General features: G+C 36.3%; 1 protein-coding gene across 2 annotated transcripts in view; it reads right to left on the minus strand.

The window, feature by feature from the left end:
- The window catches only part of ADAM10 (ADAM metallopeptidase domain 10), a 171,866-nt gene that overhangs the window by 35,768 nt on the left and 115,296 nt on the right, over positions 1-20,802 (minus strand). For both annotated transcript variants that reach the window (XM_004452879.3, XM_071214219.1), the window contains exons 9-10: positions 7,247-7,410; positions 1,609-1,792 (exon numbers count right to left, since the gene is read on the minus strand). In XM_004452879.3, the coding sequence (XP_004452936.1) occupies positions 1,609-1,792; positions 7,247-7,410 (348 nt within the window). The remainder of the gene's footprint in view (positions 1-1,608; positions 1,793-7,246; positions 7,411-20,802) is intronic.

The following is a 20,802-nucleotide window of genomic DNA, read 5'->3' on the forward strand; positions in this document are numbered from 1 at the left end:
TAGCAGTACTATTATATGGGTATGACAGTGGTTTAAAGAGAAAGTCTTTAAATATAGATTACTAAAAGGAATGCTAAAAAATGTAACATGAGAACATATAGCATAATAATACCACATGTGAAATATGAATATGGGTAAAATTGCCAGTTTTTCTTTGAAACTAATGTTAGTACTATAAGATGTTAATTTCAGACCTAAAAAAAACATTATACTAAGTGAAACTAAACACAAAGTAGTATATATTGTACAATTCCATTTATGCAAAATATAAATAAAAATCAATTTATAAAGACAAAAGTAAATGTTATGTAAGCCTGAGGAAGGATAGAGGGATTGAGAGGTGACTGCTAAGGAGTGTGGGGTTTTTCTTTTTGAAGTAATGAAATTGTTCTAAAACCTTTTGTGGCAATTAATGCACAGCATTGTGATTATACTAAAAGTCACTGATTATACACTTTGGATAGATCATAAGATATGTGAATATATCTCAATAAAACTGTTTAAAAATAAATACATAGATGTACAATAGTCAGAAATCTATGGCAGTGGAAACATAGAAAGATTGACAGGTGAGGAATTTACTTGCTTGTCTGTTTTTTTGTTTATTATTATTGAAATAATGAAAATGCTCTAACAATGATTGAAGTGTTGAATGCACAACTATGGGGAAGCAGCTGTGGCTCAAGCAACTGAGCTCCCATTTACCATATGGAGGACCTGGGTTCAATCCCTGGGACCTCCTGGTATTAAAAAAAAAAAAAAAAGGAAAAGAAAAAAAAGGGAAAAAACACACAAAGCTAAAAAGTAAAAATAAAGAAAAAGAAAAAACTAAAAACTGAAATCACAACTATGTGATTATACCAAATACCACTAAGTGCACACTTTGGATGAATTGTATGCTTTATTAATATGTATCAATAAAATTAATTTTAAAAAAAACTTCATAGCAGATTTATTCATATAAGTCCAAATTCTTTTTGAAAAGCCTAGATGTTTGTCAATAGGAGAATGGACAAGCAAACTGTGATATATTCAAACAATGCAATATTAGTCAACAATAAAAACATAATACAGATGGGATGAATCTCAAATTATGATGCTGAGTGAAAGAAACCTTCCACGAAAGGGCACACACTGTATGATTCCATTTACACAAAGTTTTAAAACAGGCAAAACTAATCTACGGTAAAACAAATCAGATTAACAGGTTTCCACTGGGGGTGTATAATGGGGACAGAGATTGATTAGGAAGGGGTGTTTGAAACGTTCGAAATCTCAAAAAATATTTGGATTACACAGGTGATGCATTAGGCAAAGCTCATTGGATAATATACATTTAAGATTAAAAAAAGTTACAAACAATACTGAACTCTAATGTTATGTAGAAGGAAGTGTTTGGGGTGAAGTGCACTGATGTCTGCAACTAATATATAAAAATATGGATTGAGGGATGAATAGACTGATAAATATGTGATAAAGGAAATACGGCAAGTGTTAATAATTGTAAAGTCCAGGTAGTGGATACATGAGTGCTGGCTGTATAATTCTTTCGCATTTTCTATATGTTTAAAAAATGTTCATAATAAAATGTTGGGAAAATATACATACCAACAAAACAGTTGTTTCTCTTCTTCTCAAGAACTTGGCTTATATTTCTAATACTACAAAGTGAGAATTTATTGTTGTTGAGTTTGTCCCCAGATGTTGCTCTTGCATACATGATGTAATTGCCATTTTCTTTTTGTCCTAAATTCTTAGATTCTCCTGGTGTGCACTCTGTTCCAGAATCATGCTGTCAAACAAAATACAGAGTTGAGTAAATAGGATATAAAATAATGTTTCCAAGTAATTTGATTATATGGAACTTCCTTATCAGAACAATGGAAGCTTATGGACTCTCTTTTCCTTAAGGAAGGATCTCACAGTTTTAGATTGTGAGTAGGAAAATCATTTGCTCTGTTAGGGGCCACTGTCTTATAAGTGGAGAAAAATCAATGGCAGTCTAGCCACAATTTACAGCTTTGTAAAGTAGGGACTTTTTATCTTAAAAGTCTATTTAAAATAAACTTACCAACTATAAAAAATTAGGAAACAGGAAATGCAAGTTACCCAAAACTACTAAATTGTTTTTAAAATATACACTAAATTACACATATGGATAATTCAGAGATGGGGAGTAAGAGAAAGATAGGAAGAAAAAAGATTGTCATGATGTGAAGTATATGACAGGCATCTAAGAGCGCTGACTTATTGACTAGTACATAGATAAGTAAAATTGCTGACTAGGGATAGAAACACAATAATCTATTTAAAAATAAAAATTAAGAAAAGGTAAGAGGTAAAATCAAAACACTGCTTTGCAGAATAAAACAGAGTTTTGTGTCCAAGTATGTACATGGAAATTTTTCTAATTTAGAACACTTTTATTGAATTAATCAGATACATACAGAAAAGTACCATGAATTTTTTCAAAGTGAACACACACTTACATGACCAGAATTCAGATCAAGAAACAACACTGGGAAGTGGACTTGGCCCAGTGGATAGGACATCCGTCTACCACATGGGAGGTCCGTGATTCAAACCCCGGGCCTCCTTGACCCGTGTGGAGCTAGCCCATGTGCAGTGCTGATGCGTGCAAGGAGTGCCATGCCACACAGGGGTGTCCCCCACGTAGGGGAGCCCCACGCGCAAGGAGTGCACCCCATAAGGAGAGCCGCCCAGGGCAACAGAAAGTGCAGCCTGCCCAGGAATGGCGCCGCACACACAGAGAGCTAACACAACAAGATGACGCAACAAAAAGTAACACAGATTCCCGTGCCGTTGACAACAACAGAAGCAGACAAAGAAGACGACGCAGCAAACAGACACAGAGAACAGACAACTGGGGTGGGGGGGAGGGGTGAAGGGGAGGGGAGAGAAATAAATAAAAATAAAGTAAATCTTTAAAAAAAAGAACAACACGCAGCAGATAGACACAGAGAACAGACAACTGGGGTGGGGGGGAAGGGGAGAGAAATAAAATTTAAAAAAAAAAGAAAAAGAAAGAAACAACACTGTCAGACCCCAATAGCCTCCTCCCTCATGGGAATACTAACAAATGGGAGCAGATGTAGCTCAAGAGGCTGAGCGCCTGCTTCCCATGGACAAGGTCCTAGGTTCAATCCCCAGCACCTCCAAAAAACCGAACGGAAATTTACAGATGTTTCTGAAATCACAAATTAGAATGTTAGAAGGGATGGAAAACATTGGGTACTAGAAAAATACTCTACTTAATTAAATTGTTGCTTTGAAGACCCAACAACCCTACTTGTATTTTAAATGAGTTTCTAAAGAAAGAAAATTAATGACAAAGAGCATTCTGCTTCTTCCCAGATTCCATCTAAATTACTTTCATTTTCTACTCCCCAATCCAAGGCTATTACTAAAAATATGACCTCTACTATGCTCTTTATTCTTCATTATAACTGTTGCTTTCTTTTAGACTTAGATTCAGCATTTAACAATTCTGTACAATTCTCCCAAATAATCTTTGTTTTGTTTTGTTTTTTTGAGGTACTTGGGCCGGGGATTGAACCCAGGAACTTGTAGGTGGGAAGCTGGCGCTCAACCACTGAGCTACATCTGCCCCACTGAGTTGATCTCTTCATTTGTTTGCTTCTTATTTATTGTTTTTTGTTTGTTTGTAGGAGACACTGGGAAACGAACCTGGGACCTCCCATGTGGGAAGCAGGTGCACAACCACCTGAGCCATATCCACTCCCTCTCCCAAATAATCTTAATTTTTATTTTCATTCTGCAGAATTAAATTCCATTCCTGATAATGCATGGTACTAGAATTATTCTCAGCATTAGAATTTTAGAAAGAGGAACAAAAAACCCAATACTGTGTTAGTATTCATATTTCATACCACAGACTATCTTACTACCAGTCAATTCAATAAAATATTAATGAGTGTCCAATGTATATTAAAGAGGCACTAAAGCATAAGGTAAAAATATAAAGATGAGATAAGACATTGTCTCTACCTCTCAAGTGAATTTCAGTCTAAGTCTAAGTTAAAACAAATGGCAAATTTTGCCATGCCTGCCTAGGTCCAACTCTCTGCCCCATAAATCTATTATTGGACATCACTAATCAATTAGTAGTTTACTAGCCCAGAAGGATATTGTTTGAGCATTATTAATGACCACTGAAGGGGGAACAGGCTATAAACAGGCATGTCAACTATTTGCCATCCTCAGTTAAGGGAATAAAACAAGCACACAAATAAGCAAAACACAAAATAGAAAATAAAGACTGTCTTGACTGTATCCTGAAAAGTGCTATAAAAGGTGAAATCAAGAGAAAGCTTTCACAATGAAACTATAATTTTAGTGTGGCAAGAAAACCAAACTCTTTTCTGACTATAAATACAGAAAATTTATAAAATACTAAAAAATGGACAAGAAAAATTCAGTCATAATCCACCAGTGTTATTAATAATTACTAATAACATTTTAGTCTATTTCCTACTTGACTTTTATCCAGCCATACCATATTTTAATACAAAAAGTGGAGTATACTATGTGTAGAGTTGTATATATAGTTTCTTTCTGCTAAAGAGTACAGGCTGAACTCTGAAAACTTAATTTGTAAATGATCACAAATAGGAAAATGTCATAGAATGTTGTGTGATCATTTAGGCTGTTTAAAAATTTTTGCTATTATAAATAAAACTGCAATGGATATCTTTTTGTATTTTTATCTTTGACAGAGTCTCCATTTATTTCTTTTAGTTGGATTCCCAGAGGTAGAGTTACTAGGCCAAAAGTTTGTACATTTTAGGAGTCTCAATACATATTTTCATTATAGTAATATCACAGGCGGGACATATTAATTTACATTATGTAACAACATGGATCAAGATTTCAATACACAAAGGCACAGATAGGAAGGAATTTATTTTCTGGCAGAAGAAAAGTTTTAAAGTACTATGGATTACCTGATTTGACAGGTAAGAGAATTAAAACTGGAAATACAGTTTGACCCAAATTATGGAAAACCCCAAATGCTAAGATAAGGAAATGATCAGCAATATCAGCATTCCTGGAAGCAAGGTTGTAAACAGAAGTGGAATAATTAAAACTACACTTACACAAAAAATTAATCAGTAGTGACAAGAATTTTTCTCATTTATAACGTCCCAAAACAAAGTTTATGAAGTGGTTTACAATGGGTGCACAATAAATATTTGGGATAGGATAAACATAAGGGAAAGTGTGAACCATTTCTCATGGAGAAACTAACATTGACATATATACAGATGTATAGCAGGAGAGGTATGTCAACAGAGTTTATGGTTCTGACTGATCTTACTATTAATTACTCAATGGATATTTACTAAGCACATACTATGTTACCTGCATGGTAGAGTTAACAGCATGCATAAAAGAATGGAGTGTGATCGAGCATGGCAGAGTCATTAAAAGTAATTTGGTCTGATAGAAGATAGCAAGGTAGGCAAATAATATGAGCCAATTTATCCATTAAACAATAAACAACAAATAACAAAACAATATTTTATATTGGCAGCTATGTAGGGAATAGATTAGAAGGGATGTGAAAAAGATAATGGACTAGATTCCCTACTTCAAGTGTGGTCCGAAGACCAGGAGTATTGGCATTACCTGGGACTGTGTTAGAAATGTAGAAAGTCAGGCATCATCAAAGACCTACCCAAATAGAATTTGTATTTTAAGATCCTCAGGTGATTTGCATGCATGTTAAAAATGTCCCTGGCCTGGAGGACATTTGAGTTGCTAGAAGGGTACTAAAGAGAGGACATTTAACTTGTCCTTTGAAATGTAAATTAACCATGGACAAAAGTTCTCTGCTTATCTCCAGCATTTCAAGTACTCTTTCAAGAAAGGAAAATCACAAAAGCAGTAAAGAGGTAGAATAATTAAACATGTTTTAAGTACTTTATCCAGGAGTCCCATAAAAGGACTCACATCTGTCAAATCCTATGCTCTGATTTTTATTTTTTAAAAAAATAAGATTACCAACTTCAGCCACAACTATGACAATCATGATCATTTTATGAAGCCCGAAAATTCCCTATTTCTGGGTGGGACTTAGAAAAGCCTTGGAACTTAGTGAGACATCATTTATGTTTTACAACTTTGTGCAAAATTAGAGTACTGCGTTAAAGGATCTTTAGCTACAGGTATAAAACTTTTTTCCTAAAATCATAAAAATTTCCATTTTTACAAGCAATAAGGTACAAGAAAAACGAATTTACAGTTTTCAAATAAAAATTTCCCAATTTCAGTATTTTAATAAGCCCTATCCAAATCAAAGACACAGAATACCTTTTAGTATTTTGTATTTCTGTGCATCAGAAGTCATTTAAAAATCAGTATAATGGACTGATTTTTATACTAAATCAGTATAATAGACCAAAGAATTGCATTGTTGTTAGGTGTAATAACCATATTGTGGTTATTTTTAAAATATTTATATTTTAGAAATATATACTGAAATGTGTTAAGTTGGATAAATTTGCTTTAAAATCTCAGAAAAGAAAAATAAAGGAATACATGAAATAGATGTGGCAAAATCTTGGTAATTGCTGAATCTGGATCAAGATCAGCAAACTGCGGCCCACAGCCTTCTATATATGGTCTAGGCTAAGAATGTTTTTTACATGCTTAAAGGATGGTAAAAACAATAAAGAAAAATATGCAACAGAGCCCTAATGCTACTACTCTCAAAGCCTAAAATGTTTACCAGGAGGCCCTTTACAGAAAAAGTTGCTGACTCCTGATCTGGACAATGAATATATGAGTTTCTTGTAATAGTTGCTCTACTTCTGTTTATGTTAGAAAATTTTCACAACACATTTAAAAATATAAATCACAGTCCACAGGAGGAAAAAAACAAATCAAATAAACCTCAAGAATGCTTTAACACAAAACAAAAAACCACAATTTACTAAAAACTCAAAATGTACTTTAAAAAATGAAAAGTGATTCTCATTCAACAAATATTGAGTGAATTACACACCAGGTACTGTTCTAGGGCCAAGAGATACAGAAGTATATAAAACAGCTAAAATTCCTTGTCTTCACAGAATTCTGATGGAATTCTGATGCTCACTTTTCTTATTTTAATCCCAACTATGAGAGAGAAAAAAAACCACTCTAAGCATAACATGTAAGCTAATACATTTTTTTTTTAATCTAAAAATTAAGCAAGACTTACTGGAGATCCAAAGTTGTGTCCAACTTCATGAGCAAAAGTAATATGAGAGACTTTGGGAGGTACATGAGACCCATAGTTCTGAACAGTAATAATTCCAGTGTTTAAGGACTTCTTCTTACCATCTGAATAGAGCTTACTTTTTTCACATATTCCTCCAGAGCTTCCTAATTCAAAACAAAAGATGGCTAAGTTAGCACCTATTTCCCCTCAAAATAGCTTTCTAATACATGGTATATTAAATTAAAACATTTTATATATTTTTTAGGCTAAAATACTGTTGGTACTCAAATGTATCAAATAATCAAAATTTTCTTTGGTCCAAGATTAGGAAGTCATCTTAAAAAACTTTTAATGGCACCCATAAAGAAACTTCCAGGATTGAGGACAAAGCCCTTATAAAATATTTTTCCTCATAATCAAAATGTCCCCAAATACTTGTTTCCATAAATCTAGCAAAATATTTAAATTTGCTTTAAATTTGAATATATCAATATTCACACTGAGTCAAATCTACACATCTTCAGCTTTTAAAAAGAAAACTGTGGTTTGCTTTAAATGAAAGTTGAAAAAAATATTCTCACCTAGCTGAGAAAGTCACTTCTACAAATAATAACAGTGGTGCACATAAGTATATGATTTGCTGTCTTCAGAGACGATGTACAATATATTTTTAAAAGGAAAAGAATTTTGTCCAAGTTGGTGAAAAAAAAAAAGTGAGTGTGTGTTTGCATGTGTATGGGGGAGAAGGAAGGAGACAAGCAGGAAAGGACAGGACAGGGAGAGAGTAAATGTGGCAAAATGTTAATTATTCTATTAGGAGTTCACTGTACTAGCCTTGCAACTTTTTGGTAAGTTTGAAATTTTTTTCAAATTAAATTTAAAAATTATGATTTTTCCAACTCATCTCATGAACACTTTCACATTTTAAGATACGAAAAAAACAACGTATTTCTACTCATATTCTACATATTAATCATTCCCGAGTTAAGTTCCTCTGTTCAATAATGGGAATTTTAGAGCTTGATACCAAAATGACAATGCTTTCACATATAAAGGGAGTTAATAAAAGAAATTAGAAAAGGAACAACAGGAAGAGCAGAAACCAGCTGGTCAATCTGTCTTTTACAAACATCACACTAAGATCATAGTTTCTTTTAATTACCTTTATTATTGAAAAGTTTTAGTGAGAAGTTCTTCAGAGCTTACTAAATTCACATTTAAAAGTTTTTCTACTTGATTTTCACTAAAATCTGATCAAATGGATTAGGTATTATTATAACTAATCAAATTATTTAAAATTAGCTTTATATACTAAAGTTATAGCCAAGCTACTGAACAATTAAGAAACTTTGCCCTGACAAAGCATTTAACAGAAAGAAGGCAGTTCAAAGCAGATCTGCAACAATGGCATGGCACTTATAATTACTGCCCTGTTCCTACTGAGTTTTAGAAAATACATGTCAACAAAACATAAATTTGAATCATTGGTACAATGTGATTTAGAAAGGTGAAATGATAGCAAGCTTTAGAAAAAAAGTGAGTTGAAAGACTGAGCCACATGCAGATTTTACCCAGCAAAGGGTGGAAAATCCTGATGATGGTCATGATGTTTTCTTTATAGAAGAGGGAAAAGTAAGGAAACAGACAATGATTTATGTATTTTTAATACATATTTTAAATTGGTTCTACTTTTGGACATGAGTCCTAAGGACTACAACATTACTATTTCTAGAAACTAGAAAAGATGTGAATGGGTACTCAGTATGTAATAATTATATTCTAGGGAAGCAGTTGCGGCTCAATTGATAGAGCATCCACCTACGACGTAGGAGGTCCAGGGTTCGGTACCCGTGTGGTGAGCTGGCCCATGCACAGTGCTGCCAGGCGCAAGGAGTGCCATGCCACGCAGGGATGTCCCCCACATAGAGGTACCCCACGTGCAAGGAGTTTGCCCTGCAAGGAGAGCCACCCCACACGAAAAAACTACAGCCCACCCAGGAATGGTGCTGCACACACAGCTGACACAGCAGGATGACGCAACAAAAAAAGCAACAGTTTCTTGTTGCCACATGACAAGAATGCAAGTGGACACAGAAGAACACACAGTGAATGGACACAGCAGATGATGGGGGCGGGGGGGGAGAGAAAAAAATCAAATAAGCCTTTTTAAAAAATTACGTTCTACATATTATAGCTTTAAATAGTAAATTATTACTTAGTGAATATTTGTCATATGCAAATTGGTTCAAGGCTGTACTATCAAAACTTGAATGAGCGAAATGGACTTGGCCCAGTGGTTAGGGTGTCCGTCTACCACATGGGAGGTCTGCAGTTCAAACCCCAGGCCTCCTTGACCTGTGTGGAGCTGGCCCATGCGCAGTGCTGATGCGCGCAAGGAGTGCAGCGCCACACAGGGGTGTCCCCCGCATAGGGGAGCCCCATGCGCAAGGAGTGCACCCGTAAGGAGAGCCGCCCAGCACAAAGGAAAGTGCAGCCTGCCCAGGAATGGCACCTCCCACACTTCCTGTGCCGCTGATGACAACAGAAGAGGACAAAGAAACAAGACGCAGCAAACAGACACAGAGAACAGACAGCTGGGGGGGGAGGGGAATAAATAAAATAAATAAATCTTTAAAAAAAAAAAAACTTGAATGACTCCACACTGTAAATCTTTATCAGTTTAAAAAAAAAAAAAGTAGACAGGCACATTTAAAAACATAATATACAGTTTTCTGTATTTTTAAGGTCTGTATAATTTAAGGAGGGCAAGGTTATACATAAATTTGAGTGTACTATTCTGAAATTTATTCTCTGTAATTTATTCCTTGCATAACTTCTTCAACAATTGCTTTTGATTTAATAACTATTGCTTACATGAGGGTTTAACATTTGTTACAGACTAACAACCTATATTAAAATAACTCAGTTATACAAAAAAATATTGTACCTAATTTTATAATGCTTTAATTTTTGCAAAATACTGCAACTAGTTTTGATAGACCAGAAACTCAATTAGAGGTGACACACCATATATGCTAAACCTTAACTCAAGTTCAGTAATTGCTTTACATTATAAATTTAAGATTTTATTTTTACTATTGTGGTAGTTTGAATCTATATGTACTCCAGGAAAAGAAAAAAACATGATTCTAAATTTAATCTATTCCTGTGGGTGTAAACCAATGAGGCTACTTCAGTTAAGGTTTGACCCACCTTATTCCGGATGGGACTTATTCTTATTAATGGAGTCCTTTATAAATGGAGTGAATACAGAGAGAGAGAGAAAGAGAAAGAAACCGAGAGACAGAGAGAGAGAGAAAATTGAAGCAAAATACTGAAATCAATAAAAAGAAGAGAAAGGAGAGACCGGCAGACACAGCCATATGTCTTGCCATGTGGCAAATAAGCCAAAGACTAATTGCAGTTGGTCTTCAGGAAGAAAGCATTGCTTTGATGATGCCTTGATTTGGACATTTCCTTGGCCTCAAACTGCAAATACATAAATTCCCATTGTTTAAGTAGCCCATTTTATGGTATCTGCTTGGAGCAGCCTAGGAAACTAAAACAACTGTATATACTTAACATTGAAAAATACAAATTTTGAATAACAATGAGACAGGTGAAATGTTTTCAAGTCAAAAGCAACTACTGCTGGATGGATGGATGACCCACAAACCAATAAACAGGTAAGCATTTTCTACATACAGTATAATCTGAGAGTGAAAGTCATAGAATACAGACCTAAATTTAAGTATTATGCATACCCCACTCCAAAAAAGTCTTAGGAGGATAAAAAGGTAATATAATACTGTGACAGATTCCATAAAGAGTTTTGATGTAAGCAGGCTTAAATATTAATAGTAGCATGCTGACCATACAATATTAATCTGAGCAGTAATTCTGAAACAGACAGTAAGCACTACTCCCAGAGAGGTCATTAGGAAACATGTGGGTGCATTCCTTTGGTTTTCATGTCAGGGAGCAGTACTCACACATAACAGGGAGGAACCAGAGATGTTAAACATCCTGCAAGGGACAATCCAGCCCCACACAAAATGTCAACTGTGATTGTCCTGCTGCAATATTCTAATACGTAATTCTCCTAGTCTTGAAATTCGACTTTTAAACAATTGGTTAAAAACTCAATAGGCTAAGAGTTATCCTAAGAATCTTGTGTTGAGCTCTGGAGGACCACAAATGGTAATATGTAATATCAAAACAAAAATTTCTAAACTAAGAGAAAACAGAAGACTCTATGTCTACGAAATGAAATTGTCCCTAAAAATGTTCTTCACAAGTGATCCAAGGAATAATGGTTCAGGATTAACCTATGGAGATGAGTTATACAGCTAACCTTATTCAGTGACCTGGCTGAACTGAGACTATGTCCATTAAGTTAACTTATAACACTAAAATGGATAATATATGAGCAGAATGTACTTTAATAAACCAGAGAAATGGTTCCTCTCAAAAAGTATGTTAGAGGGGTTCAGCAAATGAAGAAGAATTAAGGCATTATCTAATTCAAAAAATTTGTTAAAGGACCAATGTTTCAGTCTCTGAATCAAATAATCACACGTTACCTGCTAAACAAATAACTATGCTTATGTAAAGAAAACTTGAAGGTAACCATTCTGGTTTCATATTTAAGATGGTCTTTGTTTTGCAGACTAGACTCCTTTTTGGGGCACACTTCTAGACCCTGTATAATTTTAAAAGGGAACCTCCAAGTCAGTCTAGTTCGTTAGCTGTTTCCACGTATTATGGGGTTGGGAGGTGCCATTTTCCTCATTAAGGAAACCCAAGGCATCACCAGATATATAACGGCTGTAAGTAAGAACAAATAGTAACAGTGTAACAAAGACTCAAAGACAAGAAACTTACTATCCAACTATTGCAATCCTCATTGCTTTTTCAACTCAAGTGAATCAGTGAAGAGGATTACAGCTAATAATCAGAGTAACTATTCTGTGAGATTTAAGAGTCACAAGGAAATCCTTTCTACTGCCATATATTTCAGTAGTTAAATATCTGCAGAGTTAAGTTAAATTAAGCCAAGTAATGCATCAAATTAGGATGAAAAAAAAATTAGGCCAAGTAAAAATCTTTACAAGATTAAGAAACAGTAACAGATACAGGATGACTAAATAAATCAGTTGTGAAGGGCTATTTAAAACTACAATAAGGGCAAGTATTATTAAAACCTATAGGCAAAAACATGAAGCCTAAAGGGGTAGGCAAAGATAAAAGAAATTACAGGGAAGCAGATGTGGCTCAAGTGATTGGGCTTCCACCTACCTACCATATGGGAGGACCCGGGTTCGATCCCTGGGACCTCCTGGTAAAAAAAAAAAAGTATGGCCATGCAGCAAGCCAGTGCCCACACAAGTAAGTCACACAGCAAGATGACAATACAACAAAAAGAGAGACAAAAGGGAAAGTAAAGCTGAGATGCAACAGAAACCAGGAACTGAGGTGGCGCAACTGACAGGGAACCTCTCTCCACATTGGAGGTCTCCAGGATCAAATCCTGGTGAATCCTAGAGGAGAAAAACAAGAAGAGAAGACAAAAAGAGAAATAGATGCAGAAGATCACACAGTGAATGGGTACAGACAGCAAACAGCAGGGCAGGGGAAAGGGGAGGGAGGGGGAGGGGAGGGGGAGGTGAATGGGGAAAAACCATCTTTAAAAAGAAATTACAGTGTAAAATAAAACTTATTTCTCAGGAGCTTTAATACAGAAAAGTGTATACAGTGTGTGTATATGTATATGTCTATGTGTGTTGTACAGAGATAAGAACAGGGAAGGAGTTAGCTAGTAAGATTTATTCAGAAAAATAAGATGTCCATATACCTACCTAACTTTTAATTACTATAACGAACAAGACAATGTTATTACTGGCAGGGACCGTAGAAGCCTATTTTAACACATCACTTTGCATACAAGAAAACTGATATTTACCTGGCTTTACAGAGACACAACAGACAAGAATCCAGTCTCCTAGTTCCCAGTCTAATACTTTTTCCGTTATGGCATGACAATTGCCCAAAATGATGCCTACAAATTATAGAGAAGTAACTATTTTATAATTCCTCTCTCTTTTTAACTATGGAGAAAATGGATTCCAACAACATAAAACTAAGAAGTAGGAAAGCAGAAACATTCCAACTTAGAAATGTCTTATAAAAAGAAGCCTGGGATGTTACAGTATATTAAGATCTAGTAAAACAACTACCCATGCACTGAATTTGTAGTTAAAAGATCCAGATTCTGTTCTGGCTCTAGCTATGTAATACTGGGTAGGTCACAAACTCTCTGAACCCAAGTTTCCTCGTCTATAGAATGGAAATGATAATATCTACCTCCTAAGAAGAATACTGAAAGAAATCAAGGGGACTGAATATATCAATCTAAAAGATAAAATGAAAGTCAAGTAAAACTATGTTTAGTTAATTTGAGGACAAAGGCTAGTGAAAAGAAAGGTGCTAGTTACGTTAAGGTGGGTACCCTATACTAGAAAAAGTTGGGCCAAAGGATCAAATATCCTTTCTTTCTCCCACTCTGACCTATACTCCTCAGTGCCTGCCCGGCCCTTCCCTGGTGGCTTCCAGAAAAAGTCTTCTAAGAGCTGGACATGGGGGTTTAACATAGAGTAAAGAAAGATGGCATCAGATGCCTGAAGGAAGGCAGAGAGGTTATAATACAGAAGGAAACGGGGAGAAGAAAAAAATAGGGAACAAAGGTTGATGAGAGAAGTCATATTTTACAGTTTTGGGTGCTGTAAAGATATGAACACCATCTTTGCTTCTTCATTATGCAGAACCCACTTAGAAAAAATACAGGTAACTTGTCCCACCATTTTCACCATTACTTTTAGAAGAGCAGCATCACATATGGTTGTCCAAATAATATAAACAAATAGATATAAAAACTAAGTGCTCCCAAAACCTATAAGCATATCTAATCATAAGAAACCAACAGAGGAACATCCTACAATGTACCTGACCAATACTCTTCAAAACTGCCAAAGTCATCAAAAATAAGGAAAGTCTAAGAAACTGTAAAAGTAAAAGAGAGACTAGAGGGGCATAACAACTAAATATAACGTGGCCCTGGATGGTATCCTCGAACAGAAAAAGGGCATGAGGTAAAAACTAAGGAAGTGTGAATATGAATATGGACTTTAATTAATAATGTATCAATAATAGTTCATTAATTGTAACAAAGGTATATTAATTTGAAATGTTAATAATATGGGAAACTGTGTGTGCTGAGGATGGGGTGAAATACAGGAAACTCTCTTTACTATCTGCTCAATTTTTTGGTAAACCTAAAACTTTTAAAAATAATAAAATATATTACAAATTTAAAATTTTAAAAATGGCTTTATACATACACCCACCTGAGAATTAAGAAAAACTCTGGGGAAGCGGACTCGGCCCAGTGGTTAGGGTGTCCGTCTACCACATGGGAGGTCAGCAGTTCAAACCCTGGGCCTCCTTGACCCGTGTGGAGCTGGCCCATGCGCAGTGCTGATGCGCACAAGGAGTGCCCTGCCATGTAGGGGTGTCCCCTGCATAGGGGAGGCCCCACACGCAAGGAGTGCGCCCCATAAGGAGAGCCGCCCAGCACGAAAGAAAGTGCAGCCTGCCCAGGAATGGTGCCACACACACGGAGAGCTGACACAATAAGATGATGCAACAAAAAGAAACACAGATTCCCATGCTGCTGACAACAACAGAAGCAGACAAAGAAGAACACGCAGCAAATCGACACAGAGAACAGACAACTGGGGCAAAGGGTGAAGGGGAGAGAAATAAATAAATGAATGAATGAATAAATGAATAAATCTTTAAAAAAAAGAAAAAGAAAAACCCTCCAGGAACATTACATTCTTAATGAATAATCAATAGTTTAAAATGCTAAATGACAGAACATTTTTAAATTTGAGATTATTCAATCACTTGGCAAGGTACAGTTTGTGAGCAAGTGCCTTCAGAGGCAAAAATATTAATTTGGTACTTCCCAAACTTTGCTGCACATCAGAATGACCTGGAGGGAGTATTCAAACAAGGATTGTTGGACCCACCCCTAGAATTTCCAAATCAGTAGACTTGGAGGGGACCCACGAACTCACATTTTTAACAAGTTCCCAGGTGATACTGTTGTTGCTGCAAGATTGTAGAGCACACTTTAAGAACCACTATATTAATGCATAATATACAAAAAATAATCAAATGAAGTCCTAGGTTTTATAGAACTTAATAGGGAGGAAGAATCACAAATTTTTTTATAAATTCATGCAACTATTCAAGGAAGGAAAAATACATCTCAGAGTAAAGAAGGTATAAGATGTAAAAATATCATAGGAAAAAGTGAGCTGCACAATCTACTGACAATGCAAATAATACAAAAAACTACAAAGATTATAATAATGTCCAAATATCCAAATACTGCACTATGATATGCAGTCCATGACATAAATTTGCATCTTAATGCCATGATAAAATTTGGTTCACGTCAAAATACTGAAAGAAAAACAAAATAATTTTTAGAAATTGTAAAAAGATAGTCATTGCTGGCTTTAAAAAAAAAAGAGCAAGAAAATATAAATGATAAAATAGAGTATTACTTAGAATTTAAAAATATGTAGAAGAAATTAAATAATAAAATAATAAGAATGGAAATTTAAAAATTAATCTTTTTTTTTTAATTTGCTGTTTTTTTTTTTAAAGGAGGGTTTATTTATTTATTTATTTAATTCCCCTCCCCTCCCCCGGTTGTCTGTTTTCTGTGTCTTTTTGCTGCATCTTGTTTCTTTGTCTGCTTCTGTTGTCGTCAGTGGCACGGGAAGTGTGGGCGGCACCATTCCTCGGCAGGCTGCTCCCTCCTTCGCGCTGGGCGGCTCTCCCTATGGGTGCACTCCTTGCGCGTGGGGCTCCCCTACGCGGGGGACACCCCTGTGTGGCACGGCACTCCTTGCGCGCATCAGCACTGCGCATGGGCCAGCTTCACACGGGTCAAGGAGGCCCGGGGCTTGAACCGCGGACCTCCCATGTGGTAGACCGACGCCCTAACCACTGGGCCAAAGTCGGTTTCCCTAAAAATTAATCTTAACCTAGGTAAAGTAGCAGTTAATTTTTTAAAAAGATAGACAGGAAGTATCAGAAGAAGAGAAACTGGGAAGCGGATTTTGCCCAACAGCTAGGGTATCCGGCTAGGGTATCCGCCTACCACATGGGAGGTCCAAAGTTCAAACCCAGGGCCTGCTGACCCATGTGATGAGCTGGCCCATGCGCGCAAGGAGTGCTGTGCCACGCAGGGGTGTCCCCCGCATAGGGGAGCCCCACACACAAGGAGTGCGCCCCGTAAGGAGAGCTGCCCAACGCGAAAAAAGTGCAGCCTGCCCAGGAGTGGTACCGCACACATGGAGAGCTGACGCGGCAAGATGACGCAACAAAACAAGACACAGATTCCGGGTGCCGCTGACAAGAATACAAGTGGGCACAGAAGACCACACAGCAAATGGATAGAGAGAACAAACAACCTGGGCGGGGGGGGGGGGGGGGGGGAGGGGGTGGAAGGGCTGAGAAATAAATAAAAAACAAATCTTTAAAAAAAAAAAAAGGAGGAGAAATTATAGTATACAGCTTTGAATTTGATAGATCAAAATCTATATGGTGGGGGGAAGTCAAGATGGCAGCAGAGTAAGGAGCTCCTGGAGTAAGCTCGTGATACGGGGTAGTTGGTGGTCACCCAGAGCTACCAAAAGCACCTGTTTGGGGGCCCCAGGAGACAGTCTAGAAATGATGACTGTATCAGTTAATTAAAAGTGTCAAAAATAAAATGATGGATAAAATATAAAGATCGAAATGGATGAAATAAGAACTGCCTTTACAGTAATAACGTTGAATGTTAATGGATTAAACTCCCCAATCAAAAGACACAGACTATATAAGAAATTTTTAAAAAGACACAGACTGGTGGAATGGGTAAGAAAATATAAGCCAACTATATGCTGTCTGCAAGAGACCCACCTTACACCCAAGGATACCAATAGATTGAAAGTGAAAGGCTAGAAAAAGATATTCCACGCATGCTGTGACCAAAAAAAGCTGGGGTAGCTATGCTTATTAAAGCAGATGATACGGAGTTTAAAAGCAAAACTCTTGGGAAGTGGATTTGGCTCAATGGATAGAGAATCTGCCTATCACATGGGAGGTCCAAGGTTCAAACCCAGGGCCTCCTGACCCGTGTGGTGAAGCTGGCCCACGTGCGGTGCTGATGCGCACAAGGAGTGCCGTGCCATACAAGGGTATCCCCCGCGTGGGGAAGCCCCACGCGCAAGGAGTGCACCCTGTAAGGAGAGCTGCCCTGCGCAAAAAAGTGCAGCCTGCCCAGGAGTGGGGAGCATACATGGAGAGCTGACACAACAAGATGACACAACAAAAAGAGACACAGATTCCCAGTGCCGCTGACAAGAAAACAAGAAGACACAGAAGAACACACTGCGACTGACACAGAAAGCAGACAACTGGGGGGGAAGAGGAGAGAAATAAAAAATAAATTAAAAAAAAAAAAGCAAAACTCTTAGTAGAAACGAGGAAGTATATTATACATTAATAAAAGGGATGATTCACCAAGAAGAAATAACAATCGTAAAAAATATATGCTCATAACCAAGATGCCGCAAGATACGTGAGGCAAACACAGGCAAAACTGAAGGGAGAAATAGACGTCTCTACAATAATAGTTGGAGACTTCAATACACCACTCTAAGCACTGGATAGAACATCTGGGCAGAGGATCAAGAAAGAAACAGAGAGCTTGAATAACATGGTAAATGACTAAGCCTAATAGACATATATAGAACACTACACCCCAAAACAGCAGGATATACAATCTTTTCAGGCGCTCATGGATCTTTCTCCCGGATAGATCATATGCTGGGTCACAAAGCAGATCTCAATAAATTCAACAAAATCGAAATTATACAAAGCACTTCCTCTGATCATAATGAAATAAAGCTGGAAATCAACAAGTGGCAGAAAAAGGGAAAATCCACATATATATGTAGATTAAACAACACATTCTTAAATAATCAGTGGGTCAAAGAAGAAATTTCAAGAGAAATCAACAGATATCTTGAGACAAATGACAACAAGAATACAAGATATCAGAACCTATGGGATGCATTGAAGGCAGTATTGAAAAGGAAACTTATAACCCTCAATGCTTACATTAAAAAAGAAATAGCTAAAATCAATGACCTAACTACACAACTGGAAGAACTAGAAAAAGAACAGCAAACTACTCCCAAAGCAAGTAGAAGGAATGATATAACAGATCAGAGCAGAAATAAATGAAATTGAGAACAAAAAAACAACAGCATTAACAAAACCAGAAGTTGTTTCTTCGAGAAGATTAACAAAATCAATAAACCTTCAGCCTGACAAAGAAAAAAGGACAAAAGATGCATATAAATGGAAAAAGAACTAAAAGGGGAACATTACTACTGACCTCACAGAAATGAGAGATCATAAGAGAATATTACAACAACTTTATGCAAAAAAACTAGACAATGCAGATGAAACGGAAAAATTCCTAGGAATGTACAACTGACACTGACCCTAGAAGAAAGCAAAGACCTCAACAAACCAATCACAAGTAAAGAGATTGAAACAGTCATCAAACAGCTCCCCAAAATAAAAAGCCCAGGACCAAATGGTTTCACAGGTGAGTTCAACCAAGCATTCAAAGAAGATTTAATACCAATCTTACTCAAGCACTTCCAAAAAACTGAACAAGAAGGAATGCTATCAAACTCATTTTATGAAGCCAATATCACCTTAATACTAAAGCCAGATAAAGATATTATGAAAAAAAAAAATTACAGATCCATTTCTCTAATGAATACAGATGCAAAAATCCTCAATAAAATACTTCCTAATCGAATCCAAAAACACAGTAAATTCATCATGATGAAGTGGGTTTTATACCAGGAATGCAAGGCTGGTTCAACACAGGAAAATCAATCAACATAATACACCACATTAATAAATCAAAGAAGAAAAATCACATGATCTTACCAATTGATGCAAAAAAGGCATTTCACAAAATAGAGCATCCTTCCTTGATAAAAATACTACAAAAAATAGGAATTGAAGGAAACATTCTGAACATGGTAAAAAGCCATACATGAAAAACCCACAGCTAACACTGTACTCAATGGTGAATGACTGAAAACTTTCTTGTTGAGATCAGGGACAAGACAAGGATGCCCACTGTCACCACTGTTGTTCAATATAGTGCTAGAGGTTCTAGCCAGAGCAATTGGGCAAGAAAAAGAAATAAAAAGCATCCAAATCAAAAAGGAAGAATTAAAACTTTCACTATTCGCAGGTGATATGACTGTATATCTTGAAAGTCCCAAAAAATCTACAACAAAGCTGCTAAGGCTAATAAATGATTTCAGTAGAGTGTCAGGATACAATATCAATACGCAAAAATCAATGGTGTTTCTACATACTACTACTAATGCACAATCTGAGGAGGAAGTCAGGAAAAATATTCCATTTACAATAGCAACTAAAAGAACTGAATATTTAGGAATAAACTTAACCAAGGATGTAAAGCACTTATATTCAGAAAATTATAATGTATTGCTAAAAGAAATAAAAAAGACCTAAATAATTGGAAGAATATTCCATGCTCATGGATTAGAAGACTAAGTACAATTAAGATGTCAATTCTACCCAAATTGATATACAGATTCAATGAAATCCCAATAAAAATTCCACCAGCATTTTTTAAACAAATGGAAACAAAATTATCAAATTTATCTGGAAGGGTAAGAAGCCCCAAACAGCCAGGAACATCTTAAAAAGGAAAAGTGAAGTTGGAGGAGTCTCACTTCCAGACTTTAAATCATATTACCTAGCTACAGTGGTAAAAACAGTATGGCATTGGCATAAAGATAGACACATAGACCAAACTGATGGTTCAGAAACACCCTCACATCTATGGCCAAGTGATTTTTTAGTTTTTTCAACAAATGGTGCTGGGAGAACTGGATATCCATAGCCAAAAGAAAGAAAGAAGAGCCCTATCACACACCTTATACAAAAATTAACTCAAAATGGATCAAAGACCTAAATATAAAAGGAAGTACTATAAAGTTCCTAGAAGAAAATGTAGGGAAACATCTACAAGACCTGGTGGTAGGTGGTGGATTCTTAAACCTTACACCAAAAGCACAAGCAATGGAAGAAAACATGGATAAACGGGACCTCCTCAAACTTAAACACTTCTGTGACTCAAAGGACTTCAATAAGAAGGTGAAAAGACAGCCCACTCGATGGAAGAAAATATTTGGAAACCACTTATCCAATAAGGGTTTGGTTTCCAATCTGTATAAAAAGACCATACAACTCAATAATGAAAGAGCAAGCGATCCAATTTAAAAATGGGCAAAAGATTTAAATGGACATTTCTCCAAAGAGGAAATACAAATGGCCAAAAAGCACATGCAGAAATGTTCCATATCACTAGCTAT

The sequence above is a fragment of the Dasypus novemcinctus genome, chromosome 3, assembly GCF_030445035.2.
Source record: "Dasypus novemcinctus isolate mDasNov1 chromosome 3, mDasNov1.1.hap2, whole genome shotgun sequence".
NCBI classification, from domain to species: Eukaryota; Metazoa; Chordata; class Mammalia; order Cingulata; family Dasypodidae; genus Dasypus; species Dasypus novemcinctus.